Source organism: Ranitomeya imitator, chromosome 1, assembly GCF_032444005.1.
Source record: "Ranitomeya imitator isolate aRanImi1 chromosome 1, aRanImi1.pri, whole genome shotgun sequence".
Lineage (NCBI taxonomy): Eukaryota > Metazoa > Chordata > Amphibia > Anura > Dendrobatidae > Ranitomeya > Ranitomeya imitator.
Window position 1 is genome coordinate 188,152,847 of NC_091282.1, and position 20,092 is coordinate 188,172,938.

At 41.1% G+C, this 20,092-nt stretch overlaps 1 protein-coding gene across 3 annotated transcripts in view; it reads right to left on the reverse strand.

Moving 5' to 3' along the window:
* Positions 1-334: 334 nt before the first annotated feature.
* Positions 335-20,092, reverse strand: part of MCC (MCC regulator of WNT signaling pathway) — a 514,674-nt gene continuing 494,916 nt past the window's right edge. For all 3 annotated transcript variants that reach the window (XM_069752911.1, XM_069752918.1, XM_069752927.1), the window contains 4 exons: positions 18,185-18,391; positions 15,704-15,789; positions 3,915-4,037; positions 335-2,732 (listed from right to left, as the gene is read on the reverse strand). In XM_069752911.1, the coding sequence (XP_069609012.1) occupies positions 2,552-2,732; positions 3,915-4,037; positions 15,704-15,789; positions 18,185-18,391 (597 nt within the window). In that variant the 3' untranslated portion in view covers positions 335-2,551. The remainder of the gene's footprint in view (positions 2,733-3,914; positions 4,038-15,703; positions 15,790-18,184; positions 18,392-20,092) is intronic.

Here is a 20,092-nt window from a genome sequence, read left to right on the forward strand (position 1 = left end):
CCATTATGGAGATAGGAGATGGGGGCTGGTGCTGATGAGATTCTATGTAGACAGAAGGGAGAGGGGGAAGAGCTAGAGACAGAGCTCCTCCCTCCCCTATATACATAGAATCTCATCAGCACCAGCCGCCATCTCCTATCTCCATAATGGGAAAGTGTCTGCACCGAACACAGATTTTACCCCAGAATTGGGAATTTTGATAATTGATCAATTCTGGCTGATTTCTAGGTATTACAGAGTTGCTTATTTTCATGGGTACTATTGATTTAGGCAATAAAAATGAAAGGACGGTTACGTTTTTATGGACATCTTTTGCGGACATTTACTTTCTTACACACACGAAGAATAAATCATTTTAACAATTGAGTTTAATTAAAATGCTTGAACCGTTTGCCTGCTATAGCCACTCTGCTGTACTGTCTATCGGTTGCTTCAGAATGAGTTACCTGAGAATTCATCAGTGAACGCATTCTCTCTTCTGTCTTTTTCTGAGTTTCTCTGTTCTGATTTATCAGCATTGACCACATGAAAGTTCAGCGCATCCCTGTGGTCATAAATCAGCCAAGAGAAGCTCAGAAAAAAACAGATAATGCAATGACGACAAACTTTCCTGTCAGAATCAGACTACGGATAGATTGATAACCCATTGTGCAGCCAGAAATGTGCAGGAAACCAAAGAGCCTGGAAAAGCCAAACTGTGCAAAAGTTTTAATGAAACTAAATTGCAAAAATGATTTTTAGCCCAAATTACTCCGGTTTCCTCCCACATTCCAAAGACATACTGATAGGGACTTTAGATTGTGAGCCTTAACAGGGACAGCGATGATAATGTGTGCAAACTGTAAAGCGCTGCGGAATATGTTAGCGCTATATAAAAATAAAGATTATTATTATTACATGTATATAAATAAACAAAACAAATGACCCCAAAAGATGTCCATATCTTCTAATTGAATCAGTTTGTGAATTGTTCGGATAGATAAGAATTTCTTAAAGTTAATGAACATGTTTTATCAGCAGGTTTCATGCTGAGACAGTACAAAATTATCCCTTGTAAAAAATGGCACCAAACAAACCCTTCTCCAAGCACAGGTTTCCAGTTTCCCTCTATACAATGTGGACACTGGATACTTGGGACGATTTAGAAACAATCCTATTGCAGAAGTCGCTCTCATCCCTCTACCACAGATCTAAGCATGGAGTTACTGGCCCGGGGAGGCACCGTGCAGTGCAGGCAATGGTTGGGGACATAACTGAGCATTTGGTAAAACTTCATCTGTAAAATTTACTAAAATAAGGACCTTAATAAAGAACTTTTAAAGTGCATCTTAATTTTACAGATGAGCGCTCCTTGACACAGGACTGGCCGATTAGGGAGTCGTATAATACAAACAGCTGCATTCACATCTCCACACAAGTCCCAACCTACCGCGAGCGACTGATCGGAAAGAGATGATGATACTACTGTAGATATATCCATGACGGGAAACAGGAAAATATATGTATAGCTTTTATGGACACAAACGGATTACCAGCAAACAGGTCACAGGTGAGGATGTTACCTTTAGTATCCATTCAAACCCATTTGTGTCAACTTCTGTGCATGTTATCAGGCCAAAATCACCAGGGTATGTGAACATTTGATCAGGGTCATTTGGATGCTTTGGGTTGTCATTATGATTTATAAAGAGAAAACACAGTAGTTTGACAATAAATGGCTTCACCCAACCACAAACCATGAGTGGAGAAAAAGTTTTGGTGTTGCTCACATTCTCTGAAAAAAGGCCAAGAAAGCAAAAATTCTGCCGGGGTATGTAAACTTTTGAGCACAGCTGTATATATGTATATATACGCACACACATTTTGAAGAGAAGAGACAGACTTTCTGGAATTCTTGTGTTCCTCCTCTGACCCGGGCCATGTAAAGGTTGTCTGAGCTTGCTGTGTATAGCAGAGGATGATTAGAACAGAAGGGTTTGGTTTACACTTTAGCAAATACAATATTATGTAGGTATTAGAAAGCAACACATAAAAAAATAGGCTATGGGTATATCTTGACAGCTCCCAAAAGAAAGAAAATCAAAGCACTTTAACTCACAGTGTACTAAGGAAAACAGCCTCTGCATCAGTTTATGTGAGCGGATTAAAGCTGTGGGGTAAGCACCCATCTGCTGGAGCAGATGCAGCATGTCCATGTATTGGTTGGAGATACCGGTAACTGAATCTTATAGTTTTTGCTGGTAGTGGCCGCACCTCTGAGTCCACAAGAATATGGTGGGTTTTCATACTTGATACATAAAGGTGCCACTTGGCTCAGAGGATTCAGTTTTTTCTGCATATCACACGGTGCGACGTGTACGAGTGTGAACATACTTTTGGCACACTCCAATGTCTCACAACCAAGAGTATCTGAACCATCACAAGGAGGACGCGTTTCCACGTATTCTTGCCAGCAGTATGTGGCGAGCGAGTGTACAACACATCCCGTCACACCAGGGAGCACCTGAAGAGTGGTGCTGAAGGTTCAGGAAAGAGGCCATCAACGGGCGGCTCACAGTGAGGTCTCATTAGTGTGAGGTCTGGAGTTTTCCTCCTCTAGTAAAGCTATCCTCTGCTTCAGCATCCGCACTTGTGTCTCATGTCTCTCCACCATTGCCATCATCTGGGACTCCAGCTTTTTCAGCTTATTCTGATGCTTCTTCTTTGCCTTTTCATAAGCTGCCACAAGATTGCTGCTCATGAGAAAAAAAAACCAGTACAGATATTAAGAGGATCACAACGGTAATGCTGAAATTAGCAGTAAAAACGCTTGTTTTGCAGCGATTATTTGGCAGTGGCTTTTGTGTGTGCTTTTCCTACAGTACATGTTTAATAAAGTTAGTTTTACTGTCAAAAAATGCTTAAAGGGACTCTGTCAAATGAATTTGGCGGGTTCTGTTAATGGTCAGATGGGCGGTGTTTTCTGTTCTTTCATGCACCCTTTGCTTTCCCGCTGGCCGCAATATTGTCTTCAATTTGATTAGGTTTCCTCCGTAGTACACGCGTGCGCAGTGCAATCTCGCCTTGCGCACGCGCAGTATGCTTTGCCCAACTGCGGGCAAAGCCGAAAAGCATTAATGCGCATGTGCCGGCGCACTATGTCCCGGAACACAGCAAAATACTTCCGGGACATAGTGCGCCGGCACATGTGCACTAATGCTTTTCGGCTGTGCCCGCAGTTGGGCAAAGCATACTGCGCGTGCGCAAGGCGAGATTGCACTGCGCACGCGTGTACTACGGAGGAAACCTAATCAATTTCAAGACAATATTGCGGCCAGCGGGAAAGGAAAGGGTGTATGAAAGAACAGAAAACACCGCCCATCTGACCATTAATAGAGCCCGCCAAATTCAGGTAACAGAGTCCCTTTAAAAAAACTCTACAAAAAACACCTAAAAAATAGTTGTTGCATTTTTTGCAGCATTTTCCCACTTTCTCTAAGGGTAAAAAATGACACACTGCTGATAAAAAAAAATGCTGTTCTCAAAATTAGTAAGGAAAGCCTGTTCATAAAAATCTCATAGCTTTTGCTGCTACTGTAAAAAGCAACTTTTAATTTGCATAAAAAACACTGCAACAGCGCTGCGTGTGTACACAACGGTCTTAGGCATTGGTCACAGGCTCCATCTCATACAGACACTGAAAGCTTTCCAGAATGGAACATTAAACAGAGGACTAAAAAAGGAATGTGAACTGAGCCAAAAAAAGAGAACATTTACAGCAGCGATTGTGTGGAAAGGATTGTCTGCAGTGGCTCTACATGGAGGACCCAACACATCTAATCATGGGGATGCAGGACTTGCTGGATTGCTGCAGGTCCTGTCGTCAGGATACGTTCCCTCATGTATTACTAGAAAGGCGCACACTTATTACTCACCTATTCGCTCTCTTCAAGTCATTGACAAACTCTGCCGACTGCTGATGCCGGACTTCACTGCTCTTCGTGAGTCTTTCTAGGGCGCTCACCAGCTCTTGTGCCCGGGACTTTAACTTCTTTTCCCTGCAAAAGAAAAATCATAATGAGAAGTTCTGTGCGATCATTAATAGTGCTGCAAATACCATCAATTCATGCAAATCACAAATTATATACATGACACTAGTGATTAAGGAGCTGGACCAGGAATGGGGGAACAAGCAAATATTAATATACAATCTCTGTATGTCTGTAATGTGAAGTGACTGCTGCTGGGGTTTTTAGTTCTCCATGTTGTAGAGAACTTATAATGTCCTATACGATTGCCGTAAGGGACCTGCTGACTGGCACCATAAGTGTAATGCAGAATACGGCAAGCAGGTGTCACCATTTCCATAGAGACTGCAGAACTGCTCATTTTACTACCAGCCATGTGAATATTTTTCTGCCCAATGATGACAGAAGTATTCTAGGAGTGATACCTTTATTGGCTAACCAGAAAATAACCAATAAAGGTATCACACCTAGAATACTACTGTCATCATTGGGCAGAAAAATATACACATTGCCCACTATCTGATTTAACTTGTAGACAGAGAGGTCTGGCATGTACCAAAGTTGCAAAAAAATGGCAGAATTAATAAAGCAAGCATATTAGAAAGTCTGGCCACTTATGGATCAGCCCTTTAATATTACGGAAAATAACCACAGGGAAGACTGCAGTGTAGGATTTTACTTTAGGGAGTGTATGGCTATGTTTCCAAGCAAGGAAAATGCAGATTTTCCACCATAGATTGTAAGCCTCCACAAGAGCAGGGGCCTCCCCCTCTGTAAAGGTCTGACAGGCTTCTTACTTACAATTTGTTATATATGTTATGACTGCAGTCCAGTTTTTACCCTAGAATTAGGGGGTGCTTTAAAAATAAATAAAATAATAATAATACTGTGTATTATATTGGAGAAACTCCAGCGCATTCTATAATGTATGAGAGTAAGAATTCTTATCAACATGCTGAAAACAGCAGCTAAAGGTTCATCACTCTGAAAACGAAAATGGTGAAGGCCCACCACGCAGAGGGCCATAAGAAGACAGCAAAGCATCTTAAAGTCGCCTTTCCTCAGTTAGAAATATAATTAAGAAATGGAAGTTAAGAGGAACAGTGGAGGTCAAGATAAGGTCTGGAAGACCAAGCAAATTTTAGTTGCAAACTGCTTGTAGGATTGCTAGAGAGGCAAATCAGAACCCATGCTTAACTGCAAAAGACCTTCAGAAAGATTTAGCAGACTCTAGAGTTTTGGTACACTGTTCTACTGTTCAGAGACACCTGCACAAATATGACCTTCGTGGAAGAGCCATCAGAAGACAAACTCTCCTGCGTCCTCACCATAAAATTCAGCGTCAGAAGTGTGTAAAAGAACATTTAAACGAGCATGATGCATTTGGGAAATTTTGCCTAAAAAAACAAAGTAAATGTTTCATCTTTAACTTTAGCCCTTTTAGAGATCATTTCCTCTTCAACACACACACAAGGTTCGCACTGGAGTTGCTAAGAGGTAACGTAGCCTAAAAGTTACTAATAGTGGCTGAATTCCCCCTGCTAAAAGCAAGGCTGATGCTTCGGCCAGTGAAGACCAGCTCTGGGGTAATCCAATCCCCTTCGATCACCCATGAAGTAAGATGATAAATGATAAAGCCCACAGACTATGGAGTGCAGGTACCTGTGTAGCCTTTGACCGGCTGCAGAGTAGCCACTGGGAATTTCTCTGCAGCAACAAATCTCTATAGTATATTTCATGGGTTACGAAGAACATCATGCAATCTAAGTGCCGTGTCCAGCGTGCTCATATTCATAATCTCTATTATGTTATTAAAAGGATCCAGTGTAAAGAAGATACAAATCATGGCTGTTTTTTATGACCCAATTCATCATGAAGTAAAGGCATTTATTATTCCATCCATATGATGGCTATTTAAGGACACCCGTGAATATTAACCTCTATTAAAATGCGGCATTAGACACATTAAAGTGCCATGCCGTGACCCAGGAGTAAAACCCCTTCCTGCTGGAGACCAGCACCAGCTTGCCTGTTACTGATGGCGCCTGGGCTCACGTGGCAGATGTGTGCAGGGCGCAGTGTGCAGACATTGTCGTCCTATTAATTACACAAATTATTACTGAAGCAGCAGCATGTGGGAGAGTTCATCACATTTATAGATGACACTCATTGTGCTGCAATGCAAGACGGCATTTATTTCATGCAGGCGGCCGCTGTGCTAATACACGAGCTAAGAGATGTAGTGTGAACCATTACCAAGTCAGCCATAATGGAAACATTTCACTGTATAAATGCACCCAACAACTGCACAGAAGGCATCGGGTATTGTCAGGATCTCAGGCATGTTCTACATGTGGCTACATTAAATGTATTGCTCTCACTTCTATACCATTGTACAGAAATCACCATATTGTACCATGTCCGAAAACTAATCTACTACTTCATTATGGCCAATCCCCTATTAGAAGGGTCTAAGCCCATGGACCACTATTCTGTTCCAGAAAGAAGTCCTGGTACACAGCAGATATATGTAGGGCAGATGAGGACAAGATCTGGTGATGGAAGCTAGGGAGAATAGGACCCCTGAAAATGTTATTTTACTGCTTGGGTGATAGAATATTATACAGAAGCAATAAAACAGTGGACGCAGCAAGATGAGGAATTGAGGTACAATATATTTCACCACGATAAGTATTCCATGTCTCTGGAATACAACGCTTACTACAAGCAAGCAGAATATGGTAACCTTCACTTCATTGGCGAGGAAGAGCGTTCAGTGACAGGAACAAGACTTCACATTACATTTCCATCAGAGGAAAAAAAATGGGATTCCAGAAGCCCACCACAGGATTCAGGACTAAGGGCGTCCAGTATGAATTGTCAAATTACCTCCATCAGAAAAAAAAGTGACAGTACCATCGATGTAGTAAACGGACAGAGCTTTTCTCCATCAGCAGAGTGCTTATATTCGATACCATCAGGCACAGTGAGGTGCACTAAATGTACTTTTTATTTGGGTCAATTAAAGACCCCAACAGAAACAAACACCGCTCCTGTGCTGGAGGTAACAGGTGGGCAGCAGCAATCCGAGCCTTCCACTCTCCTGCCCCACTATCGCTGGCAATCGCCTACAGCACCGGGCACAGACCAGTGTTTCCTGCCCGTCAATAGCGATTATCAACACTTACAACTATACAGCTGTTCTCAACTTGTTCAGCTAGAAGAACTAATGCTTTGCTCCTGTGACTATTAGAACCAATATTCTCTCCCTCTGTGATATTAAGCACAGTTATAGCATCACTAAAGTACCTGGGTACCCTTCCAATATCTCCTCTGTAAAATCCTAACTATGGAGGAAACGATTCAGTGTTCCTTTTGGTGAGGCAGCAAAAAGGTAACGGATGCTCTTACCAGGAACAGTACGACAGACAGGGCAGAGGATGATTTTCAGTTAAAAAGTTATTCCCAAAATCACAATGTGGTCTTATAATAATGTACACGTATATTCATATGTGCCAATCTAATGCAATTTTAAATCTCCCCCATTTTGCATATATCTCCCTCCACAGGAAGCCTCTCCTGGCCCTATTTGCCCTCTATTTACCTGTGGAACAGTCCTGCTGTACTTCCACAGCTCCTAGATGATCATGCACGGTGCAGGTTTTCTCATCTGGCCTCCGGCCAGTAGAGCTCTGCTCTGGGACCTTCCTGGAGCTGAACTGCCCCCTGTGAGAGATGAGGTCACGACCAAAGCCTCCATCATTACAGAGCATAGAGCTCATACCATGAAGCAGCAATGTGTGTTTGTAACGAATAGGAGCGATGTACTGTATGATGAGGTTGTGTATAGAGGGGCCGAAAAAGAAAACATACTGCATAATGAGGCTGTATACAGAGCATAAGAGGAGTGATACACTGCAGTACGGCTCTATACAGGGGGCTGAGAAGAGTGATATACTGCATGATGGGGCACTTTCGAGGTAGCAAAGAGGAGTAATATGTAGCAGTATATTGCTGTATATAAAAGAGGTGAAAGGAGTGATATACTGCAGGATGGGGCTCTATATAAAGGAGGTTCAAGGAATTATACACTGCAATATGGGTCTACATATAGTGGGTCTGAAAAGAGTGATATACTACAGGGTATGGCTGTGTACAGAGGGTATGTACTGCCGGATGGGACTGTATAGAGGGGCTAAGAGGAGTGATATTCTGGAGGATGTTTCTACGTATGGAGGGACAGTGAAGAGTGAGATTCAGCAGGATGGGGCTGTATACAGGGAATGGAGAGAAGTGATATAAAGCAGGATGGGGCTCTATACAGGGAGCTGAGGGGAGTATTATACTACAGGATGGGACTATGTTGTAAAATGATACTAAATAAATGAATATTCAGCTCACCCTCCTATTGGCTAGCAATCACAAGAAATGGTGCACAGAAGTACTTGGGAGAGAGTCAATCCCATACAGAAGATTCCAAGGTGGTAGGGGATCCAGCACATGGGAAGAGATTAAAACACTGCTATTCCAAAATTGTTAAAAACTATTGATGAGCGAATATACTCGTTACTCGAGATTTCCTGAGCACGCTCGAGTGACTTCCGAGTATATTTTAGTGCCCGGAGATTTAGTTTTCTTTGCCGCAGCTGAATGATTTACAGCTACTAGTCTGCTGGATTACATGTGGGGGTTCCCTAGCAACCAGGCAACCACCAAATGTACTTATGCTGTCTAATAGATGTAAATCATTCAGCTGAGGCGATGAAAACTATATTTCCGAGCACTAAAAAATACTCGGAGGACACCCGAGCGCGCTCGGGAAATCTCGAGTAATGAGTACCGTATATTCGCTCATCACTATTAAAAACCTCTTCATCAGTGTAAATTCCATAAAAAGATTAGGCAAGAATGCTAAAAGACATGGGAGTTATTACACATTTTGAACCTTTGAACCCACTGATTCTTAGTCATAACTAGTCATTGTATGTGAAAGACTGTGGTTTTATAGCATCCGGGATATAGGTGTGGTTCATCAACCCCATGTATTCAAGAATGAGACACATTCCACTACACTTTTTATATCACGCATTTAAAAACAAAATGGTGATATTAAAAAAAAAACTATTTCTACACAATAAATGCCAATACCCTTAAAGGTGTTTTCCCACGAACAAAAGTTCATTTTAATCAATAGGTTTTGGAATACCGTAATAATAACTTCCACAATTGGATGTGTTTTAATAAAATGTCCCTGTGCTGAGATAATCTTATAAATGTGCCCCTACTGTGTACTGTGTAATGGCCGTGGTATGATCAGACCGTGTTCCAGCAAGGTCAGACACGGCCATTACACAGTACACAGCAGGGGCACATTTATAAGATTATCTCAGCACAGGGACATTTTATTAAAACACATCCAATTGTGGGAGTTATTATTCCAAAGATCTACAGTATTGATTAACATGAACTTTTGTTTGTGGGAAAAGTACATGCTGTGTTGGGCTGGCCTAAGGGAGTAACAGATACAGTCCAAATAGTAATCAGTTGAAAAAAATATTAAATATGGATAGTGTTTAGCAGTGTGTGAACAGTACTAAAAAAAAATAGTAAAGCGCTATAACAATAAATAATAATAATAATAATAATATATAGCATGGAATGCTTACTGGTCAAATTATTCAAGGAATGTATGAATGTGATGGATATGACCTGTAAATCAATCAGTAAAAAAGAACACAATATAATAAATGAAGATTGCATTAGACATTGTTTATTTTGTTGGCGAGTGTGAATGGTGTCAAAATGCATTCTTATCAAGTCTATTGGATTGTGTCCCAACCTGGAATACATGGGGTTAATGAATCACAGCCATATACCAGATGCTATAAAACCAATCTTTCTCCTACTTTGACTAGTTCTGAATACGAACCAGGGAGTTCAAAGGTTTGAAACATGTAATAACGCTCATGTCTCATCATAGCCTTCTCGCCGAACGTTTTTATGGAATATACACAGATGAAGAGGCTTTTAACAACTTCATAAAGGGCTGAAAGGAGTAATATACTAGAGGATGGCGCCATGTATATAGGGGCTGAGAAGAATGTTCTTCTGCAGGATGGGGTTGTATATAAGGGACTGAGAGGAGTGTAATATTGCAGAATAGGGCTGTTTATAGGCTAAGAAAACGTATATACTGTAGGATAGGGCTGCATATATAGGGTCTGAAAGGAGTGCTATACTACAGGATGGGGCATTATATACAGGGTCTGAAAGCAACTATATAATCAAGAATGCGGCTGTGCATAGAGGTGCTGAGAAAGGTTATATACTGTAAGCTATGTATAAAGGGGCTGAGAGGAGTGATATTGTGGAGGATGGGGCTGTGTACAGAAGATCTAAAAAGAATTCTAAGCACGGGGCTGTGTATAGCAAGGTTGATGAGTGATTTTTGCAGTGCTGTACAGAAGCATAAGGTGATTTTACACTTAGATTAATTTAAAAGGGTTGTCCCACAAACAAAGTACATTTTAATCAATTGATATTGGAATAATAATGATCATTTCCACCAACTGTTCCTGTTCCTAAGTAACGGCTGTGTCTTACCATGCAGGAACAAAAAGCTTAAAGAAATGATAAGAAGATTGAATTTATACACCCTATAAATACTATTAGTATCAAAGAACCGACCATCCCACTTAACATTAAAATTCACAATTTTTATTTGATTACTCTGGAAAGAATACCCATATAAAAAAATATATCAAAGGAAACCCAAAACAAATACTGAATTTAAATCTTTCCTAAACAGGAATTAACACTAATATATGAACATAGCACAATTATTTATATGTCATAACCATAGAGAATATTTATGTATGACATTAGGTTATTAATTACTATAGGATTCCTGGTCCTGAGCCTAATTGTAGATCCCAATTTTTGCTCCTAGGATGGTGGGAGGACACAACTATCTCACAGGAACCGTCATCAACATGGTGCTCCAAATAGCTTTCTAGAGTGGATTTATAGATTACCGTATAAGTTTATTTTGTGTACAGGTCCTGAAACATCTTTCGAGCAATTTGTCACTGATATTTTCAGCACAATATAACAACACAATGATAATGCAATACTGTCTTGTATGCTCTCTAAATCATGGGACATGACAATTTGACATGAATCAGTCCTCAGGCTCATCTGGTTTCAGTTTACCTTTTTGGTCAAGTAGGTGAAGCAGAGTGGGAAAGCATCATCTGCTCCAAATAGCTTTCTAGAGTGGATTTATAGATTACCGTATAAGTTTATTTTGTGTACAGGTCCTGAAACATCTTTTGGGCAATTTGTCACTGATATTTTCAAACTTGTTTTTATTTTCTGACTGTGGATCTCTTCTTTATATTCTATATACAGTCACTGGCATTGTGAGCAGTGATGGCTTTAATCGCACCCTGGCACTTTGATTGACAACTCACTCTACATAGATGTGCTGCAGAGCAAGCTGTCAATCCAACTTCTAGGACGTGCTTACAGCCGCCGATCACTGGGTATTGAGTGGTGACTGTAGTAGCACCGGGTACACCGCTATAACTCAAAGTCACTGGGTGCTAGGATGAATAAAGTTCTTTTTCTCCCAGCAACCATGCTTTCAGTAAGGCGGCCGGTCCAAAGTAACACTGTTAACCAGCAGATTAACTCCATATATGCACGTTAATAGCATTTGGGAAGATGACGGGTTCCCAATAAATTGATTTTTTCTCTATGACAGACCCCTTATTCCTTATCTGTAATTTTCTTTACACTTTAGAAGAACACCACCTCTATTCCACAGTAAAATCTATTAGAAAGACAAATTCCACTGGAAACGTATTTAGAAGAATGTAATATCCAAGATCCTCTACAACTACAGCCCCTGTTTATACCTGTATTTTTATCTACAAACATATTACCAGTGCTACAATAGATGAGAACAAGAAGTGCTCAGTATTCTCCAAATGCATGGCAGAAAATCTTTCTATGCTTGTAATCGAACGTCACATTTAATTTTTGGTTTACAATTATCACCTTTATTCCCAGCAGAAACACCCCCCACACTTCGCACATGTAGGATCCCTTTGACAACGATGCACTATAAATAACTGAAGACAATGTAAGAATTTACTGTCTGTTGAGGACACTTCGCTCCCACATGTTGATCCCAAGCCAGGACTGTGAATGTGGTAACTTCCCTCAGCATGAAGGTGACATAGAAGCCAACCGAACATCTCTATAGGACCTGCCAGCTTCTCACTGAGCTCAACTGCAGAAGCAGATGTTACGATTCCCTCCCAACGGCCCACTGCATTACCTCACACGTGTAGTAGACAAAGCAGCGGTGGACACATTCTGATTAAAGGTTTTCTCTCATAATATGCAATTGTTCAGCTGTCATAACTGGTAAATGTCCAGATAGAACAAGAATTGTGGCAGCAAATGTAGGAGATAAAGCACTAATCTGGAACATGTGCTCTGTTCATTACATATGTGCTGATGAGAAAAACGGATTTCATGGAATCAGGCTGCGATCTCCAAGCCCTCATTCAAATGTAAACTTTCTTCTGTAGAATACTACCACCTTTATTCCCACTTATATCCTTCTCAAGGTCGTCTCGTGAGAAACTCAAATAAGGACTGAGGGTGTAAAGCTGGTCGTACACATTAGATGGCTGAACGATGCTTGGGCCGACGGCCATCTCAGCCGACTCTGCCATAGACAGGAGCGCATGTTCCGCCAATCGATCCTGTGTTATCTAAGAGAAAGTCAAGTCACTGAGACATACCTACTTACATAATCAGGGCTGGATTTAAGAGGTGGGTGGCCCGTGGGCCCATTTTGGATGGATGCCCGTTTTTCAATGTGTTGCAATATGTAATGCAAAAACACAAAATGAAACGAACGCAAGTTTATTTACAGAAATCATTTACGTAGAGTAATTCAGGTAAAATCATTCATTTTTTTTACAATCTAGGCACTTTTCTTGGTTTTCGTGCTGCAAAATCACTAATGATGTCACTAAAGTCCAATTCATGCAGTATATCTAACTCGATGCTCTTGATAGCCAAATTTACAAGTCATTCCTGCTTCATAAATGTCCTTAATCGGTTTTCAACTAACTTGAGTTTTGAGAAGGAACACTCACCACTGCAGTTTGCTACCATCAAAATAAGATATATCCTTAGACCTGTCTCAATATTTGCTGCATATATCAGAGGCTGTTTACCTGTATATATCAGAGGCTGTTGCTGTGCTGGCTCTATATAGAATAGAGGCTGAGGGGCTGTATAAAGTGTATACACAGCATTATACTGTAAACAAGTCCACACTATATACATAGCCATCTTTTGCTTTAATGACTGCTTTGCACACTATTGGCATTCTCTTGATGAGCTTCAAGATGTAGTCACCGGGAATGGTCTTCCAACAATCTTGAAGGAGTTCCCAGAGATACTTTTCACTTGCTGGCCCTTTTGCCTTCACTCTGCGGTTCAGCTCACCCCAAACCATCTCGATTGGGTTCAGGTCAGGTGACTGTGGAGGCCAGGTCATCTGGCGTAGCACCCCATCACTCTCCTTCTTGGTCAAATAGCCCTTACATAGCCTGGAGGTGTGTTTGGGGTCATTGTTCTGTTGAAAAATAAATGATGGGCCAACTAAACGCAAACCGGATGGAACAGCATGCCGCTGCAAGATGCTGTGGTAGCCATGCTGGTTCAATATGCCTTCAATTTTTAATAAATCCCCAACAGTGTCACCAGCAAAGCACCCCCACACCATCACACCTCCTCCATGCTTCCCGGTGGGAACCAGGCATGTAGAGTCCATCCGTTCACCTTTTCTGTGTCGCACAAAGACACGGTGGTTGGAACCAAAGATCTCAAATTTGGACTCATCAGACCAAAGCACAGATTTCCACTGGTCTAATGTCCATTCCTTGTGTTCTTTAGCCCAAACAAGTCTCGTCTGCTTGTTGCCTGTCCTTAGTAGTGGTTTCCTAGCAGCTATTTTACCATGAAGGCCTGCTGCACAAAGTCTCCTCTTAACAGTTGTTGTAGAGATGTGTCTGCTGCTAGAACTCTGTGTGGCATTGACCTGGTCTCTAATCGGAGCTGCTGTTAACCTGAGATTTCTGAGGCTGGTGACTTGGATAAACTTATCCTTAGAAGCAGAGGTAACATAGTAACATAGTTAGTAAGGCCGAAAAAAGACTCTTGGTCTTCCTTTCCTGGAGCGGTCCTCATGTGAGCCAGTTTCTTTGTAGCGCTTGATGGTTTTTGCCACTGCACTTGGGGACACTTTCAAAGTTTTCCCAATTTTTCGGACTGACTGACCTTCATTTCTTAAAGTAATGATGGCCACTCGTTTTTCTTTACTTAGCTGCTTTTATTCTTGCCAGAAAACAAATTCTAACAGTCTATTCAGTAGGACTATCAGCTGTGTATCCACCAGACTTCTGCACAACACAACTGATGGTCCCAACACCATTTATAAGGCAAGAAATCCCACTTATTAAACTTGACAGGGCACACCTGTGAAATGAAGACCATTCCCGGTGACTACCTCTTGAAGCTCATCAAGAGAATGCCAAGAGTGTGCAAAGTAGTCTTGAAAGCAAAAGATGGCTACTTTGAAGAGCCTAGAATATAAGACATAATTTCAGTTGTTTCACACTTTTTTGTTAAGTATATAATTCCACATGTGTTAATTCATAGTTTTGATGCCTTCAGTGTGAATGTACAATTATCATAGTCATGAAAATACAGAAAAATCTTTAAATGAGAAGGTGTATCCAAACTTTTGGTCTGTACTGTACATACAGTATACACAGACACACTAATGCAGGATATAGTGTGGACCTGTATATACAGTATGGTACTGTGTAGGACAGGAGCTGCAAAAAAGATACACAGACAGACAGGCACACACAGAGATCATACTCACCCACCGCGACACTGTGAAGACTGAACCACTTCACAACTGGATCTTCAGTGACTGAAGATCCAGAGTGAAGTCCTGCCGTGCTCCGCGGTTGAGAATCCTCTTCTCGCGCCGACATCGTGGCTCCACCTCCTTCCTCGAAGGTAGCTGAACATTTGATCTAATTCGAGGGAGCGATCATATAGCTGAATAGGTGGCGCCTAGAAGCTTCTGTTGGGATCGGAGAAGGCTGCCGCATGCCATAAGCTGAGCATTAGGTACAGGGAGGGTACTAAGGAAGTCTGGCTAGGCTAGCCAGGTCAGTGGATGCTGACGCAGGTCAGGTGCCATGACTGTGCCGCTCTACACCAGCCACTGAGATGTAGGACCGTAGCCAGTACACTTTCTCTTTTGTTAAATGTTCCTTTATCATTAGAAACGGTTCATAGCGAAAAGACGTGTATTTTACATGTTTTGAGATATTTATCCCTATATTGGTGGGAGGTCCCCGCTTGGTGGGATGCCCAGGGGCCCGGGCCCTTTGCCCCCCCCCCCCCCCCCCTAAATCCGGGCCTGTATATAATGTAGGCTGGGAAGAAGTCCAATGCCATTATACCTGATTAAATTATATGACACTGCCCCCTTAGTCCAGGTCAGATGTAGCCTGAAATTATCATACAGATTTACAGTGGTCTCATCACAGGCACATTTATATATATTCTTTAAAAACCATGTTGGATCTGACCTTTTCAGTGCACTTGTGAGCTCCGTTGCCAGTTCACCATCGTTGTAAGTTCTCAGCTCTGTCAAGGATGTTCCATCTATGGAATCCTATGGGAAAAAATTTATAAGGATTTACAAGGTTTGTTTTGTTTGTTTTTTTAGTTATGTTACACCTGAAGTATAACCAAGGCCTCATTCACACGTCCATGCTGCACGTATGTGTTGTACCTGTTTTTTATTTTCAACTCATACCCATTTTAATCTATAGTGCTACTCACATGTCTAAGTTTTATCATGGAGACATGTCCATTTTTTTCCGGCAGCATGGATGACCAGGACCAACAAGTTTATGGGTTTGTGAAAAACACGTATAGTACACGGATTGCATCTGTGTCTATGTTTAACATTGGAAAGTATAAGAGAAGATCTGTAATATATTGCATGGTCCAACAGCAAAAAAAACTTTGATAAAAATGGATGCGTGGATAACAAGTTGATGCAAAACACTGATGACACCGCTACCGTTTTTTCACGTACGTGTTTAAACATGGATTTGTGAGTGAGGCCTAAAAAGATATACTTTCATCATTAACACACCAATCCATCAGCATGTAACTAAAGTATATAAAGCTTGACTAAATGAAGATGTTAAAAGCTTATGTGGACTGCTTATATGTGAAAAATAGAACACGTCATTCACAAAAAGCAAGAAGAGAGGAGGAGCTGAATCCGACGCCATCGGACCAGAAGGCTCCGTAGGGGAGTATAATAAAAGCTCTTTTTGTTTTACGGAGAGAGCATTAGGGACATATAGACAACATTCTAGTATGCTGTATATGAGAGCTTACTTTATATGGCCCTGCTTTATATGGGAAGAACCTGATGACAGGTTCCCTTTAAAATATTGTATTACAGTACTGTGCCATTAGGCAGGAAAAGATGCTGCTACAAAAGAATGCTTTCAAAACATCTTATGTTAATCAACTAACAAAATGCAAAGAGAATGAGCAAGAGAATAATCTAAATCAAAATTAACCCCTTCACCCCCCACGCCTATTTTCACCTTCATGACCGGGACAAATTTTACATTCTGACCAGTGTTACTTTATGAGGCAATAACTCTGGAACGCTTCAACGGATCCCAGTGATTCTGAGATTGTTTTTTCAAGACATATTGTACTTCATGCTAGTGGTAACCTTTATTCAATGTGACTTGTGTTTGTGAAAAAAATTGGAAAAACTTGGCGAAAATTTTGCAATTTTCAAAAGTTGAATTTTTATGCCCTTAAACCAGAGAGTTGTCACACAAAATAGTTAATAAACAACATTTCCCACATGTCTACTTTACAGCAGCACAATTTCCCAGCATTGAATGTAGAAATACTCCATATATGGCTGTACAGTACTGCTTAGGCCCCTTTCACACATCAGTCGCAATCCGTCTAATTTTGAGAAAAAAACGGATCTGGTGACTGATGCTGCCGGATCCGATTTTTTTTCTCATAGACTTGTATTAGCGACAGATGGATCCATCGAAAATTGTTTGTCCGGCAGCCCGAGACAACGGACAAAGTAACGTTTTTTGTGTACGTCGAAAAACGGACAGCGTCGCTTGCTAGAATATGGCAACAGATTCCGTTTTTTTTTCAACTGAGCATGCTCCGATCCAATTAGCCAGATCCGCTAGTCGGATCCGTAAAAAAAACAGATCCGTTGCATCAGTTTTTCACAATCTGCGACGGATCCGTGACTGACAACAAAAACTGATGTGTGAAAGGGGCCTAAGCCACATGGCGAGACACGGGAGGGACGGAGCGCTGGGTTGAAGCATTTCAAAGTAACAATACTTACTCATAACCTGGAGTTTCATAACCTGATTATGAGTAAAAAGTGTTTTTCGAAACATGTCAACGCAGACTTTAATTTTTCTTGGGACTTTTTCCTCGGATGCTTTAGCCAAACAATTGATGATGTGGACTCCCTTTTGACACATGCTTTTAATGTTAGAATAAAAATGTTGTATTTTACCTGAAGTGCTGGATCAACCTCTATTTGTAGAATGTCGACTGACTGCTGCCCCCAATTAGAGGCCACTGTTCATCTCCAGCATTCACATTTCTGCTCAATACTATTCTTCCCCTTGGACACACTTGTGAAGGCTGCGGTCAATTATCAGCCACATAATTGATGGCAGCAGCATTCATTTGACATGGTTTACGTCAGAAGAATGGTGGGAACATAGGGTTAAGAGCGGAAAAGTGGCACCGATGCGGCAGGTAAGGATTAATATATATTTTTTCATTTAAGCAGCCTCCCCCTATGTCATTAATACAAAAACGTCCATTAATGGACAACCCCGTTTACATCTTGTGAGAGTTGCACTACATTAATTGCAGCCTTGCACCATTTTTGGCTGACATGCAACAGCCATGAGTTGTTGTGTCTCGTATATGACATATTTTACTGTTCTACGTGCTTAAAGTGAGCTTGAGGACATCCTCACCTTTCCCATCTTGTCCTTGCCACTGCTGCTGGTTGAGCTCAGTGACCGCATCCTCTGCTCTTTTTGCTCTTCCACCTCAGATTTGAGGTGCTCAATGTGTACAAGGTAGGCTTGTTCCTGGGCGTCCCGAGTACTTAATTTAAGTTCCATTGCTTTCTTTTCTTTCTCCAGCAGGTACAACTGGGCCTTCAGCTCAGCCATTTCTTCCTGACGACAAAACACAATCACAAGATTAACTTCACAGCAATCAGTGAGCCATTTGTAGAAATGGGAATCAGCCATATTAGTAAGGCCAAGATGGGGCTAGCAGCTCCATAGGTCACATGTAGCACTGGATGTGCAATATTCTCATGAACCTCTCTTGGTTTATACTCAGTTTATGATACGAGTCATAGTCAGTGTCAATAAAAATCATTGCCGACATACACATCCATGGAATTAGTGCATGCTTGGGAAAATTATCACAACAGTTAATACCCAGCGCTCCTCAGGATATTGGATCAAAGGCAGAATTGATGAAATGAATTAACACCATCTCCAAGTCCCGCTTGTCTATATTAAAATGGACAACAGTCTTTTGAAGAAGTAAATGTCTGTTTCCAAGCTGTGAACCATTAGATTAGCATTACAGATATTGTATTGTGTGCATGCTTCGTGTTCTGTTTATATGTAAAGAGCTATTGTGATGGCCCAGGTCGGCTAAATGGATCCCTGAAGAAGCAAGATATCAGTGAATGAATGCAATCATTAGCTTTAGATACTACATGGTAATTAATTAAGAGCCAAGCCTAGCCTACCAATGTACATCTGAAGGGCCTCTATGTCCCTGTATTCATTCTTCTCCCATCTTTCTCAGACTTGTGAGCTAGCCTTTCTCTCTACCGATGAGATTCTTTTTTATTGTCAGTACTCCAAATCCTTTGATAATAATACCAGGGGAGCTTGGAGATCAGCGCCTGTTCCCTAGCTATTGGCATACAGACCTCAGAGGTAAAGTAATGATACATCTTACCCTACCTGTTGGAAGCAGCTGCGAAGCAAATGTGGGGAAGCGGCCATTGACTTTTCTAGCATGGAACATAAGTTCCTCATCATGACTGGCAGCTGCAGCTCCACCGAGGACTATACATGTAACCAGACTAGTGTTTGCAGCTGGACTTCAGGCTTTGCAGCAGCTGTGAACGGCACTACTTTAAGGCTTTGTCTGAGTGAGTGCTTCTTGTTCTGCCTATATCCGCAGAATTAAAAGCGGTGCTCAGAAGACGAGGCATGGAGACTTATTAAATGCTATTGAATAAACATCACTTACATGATGTGCTTCTAATGAAGACTCTATTACATAGCGGAGGCTTGCTAGAACAAATGAGATAGACAGCTGTGCTCAGGAAGTATTGCAGCTGCCACAAATTTTCATTTCATGTTACAGGACAGGAAGGAAGGCCATCTCCAAGATGTATTGTGCTTGTTATAGTGCATTATGCTATGAAAAGCCTGTGCATCAGATATGGACACGGCCACAAGGTCTATTTCACTTGTATAGAATAACATCCCACTAACACTGAGCTACAGCTACGCCATTCCTTGTATTGAATAACAAGGAACTACAGCTACGCCATTCCTTGTATTGAATAACAAGGAACTACAGCTACGCCATTCACTTGTATTGAATAACATCCCACTAACACTGAGCTACAGCTACGCCATTCCTATTGTTAACAGAGATCTGGACGGAGAAGTCACTAAATACCAAGGCTTATGTGGCATTGGGCACACATGAATTCTAATTATTTTGTATTCAAGTGCATATATATATATATATATATATATATATATATATATATATATATATATATATATATATATATATATATATATATATATATATATATATATATATATATATAAACA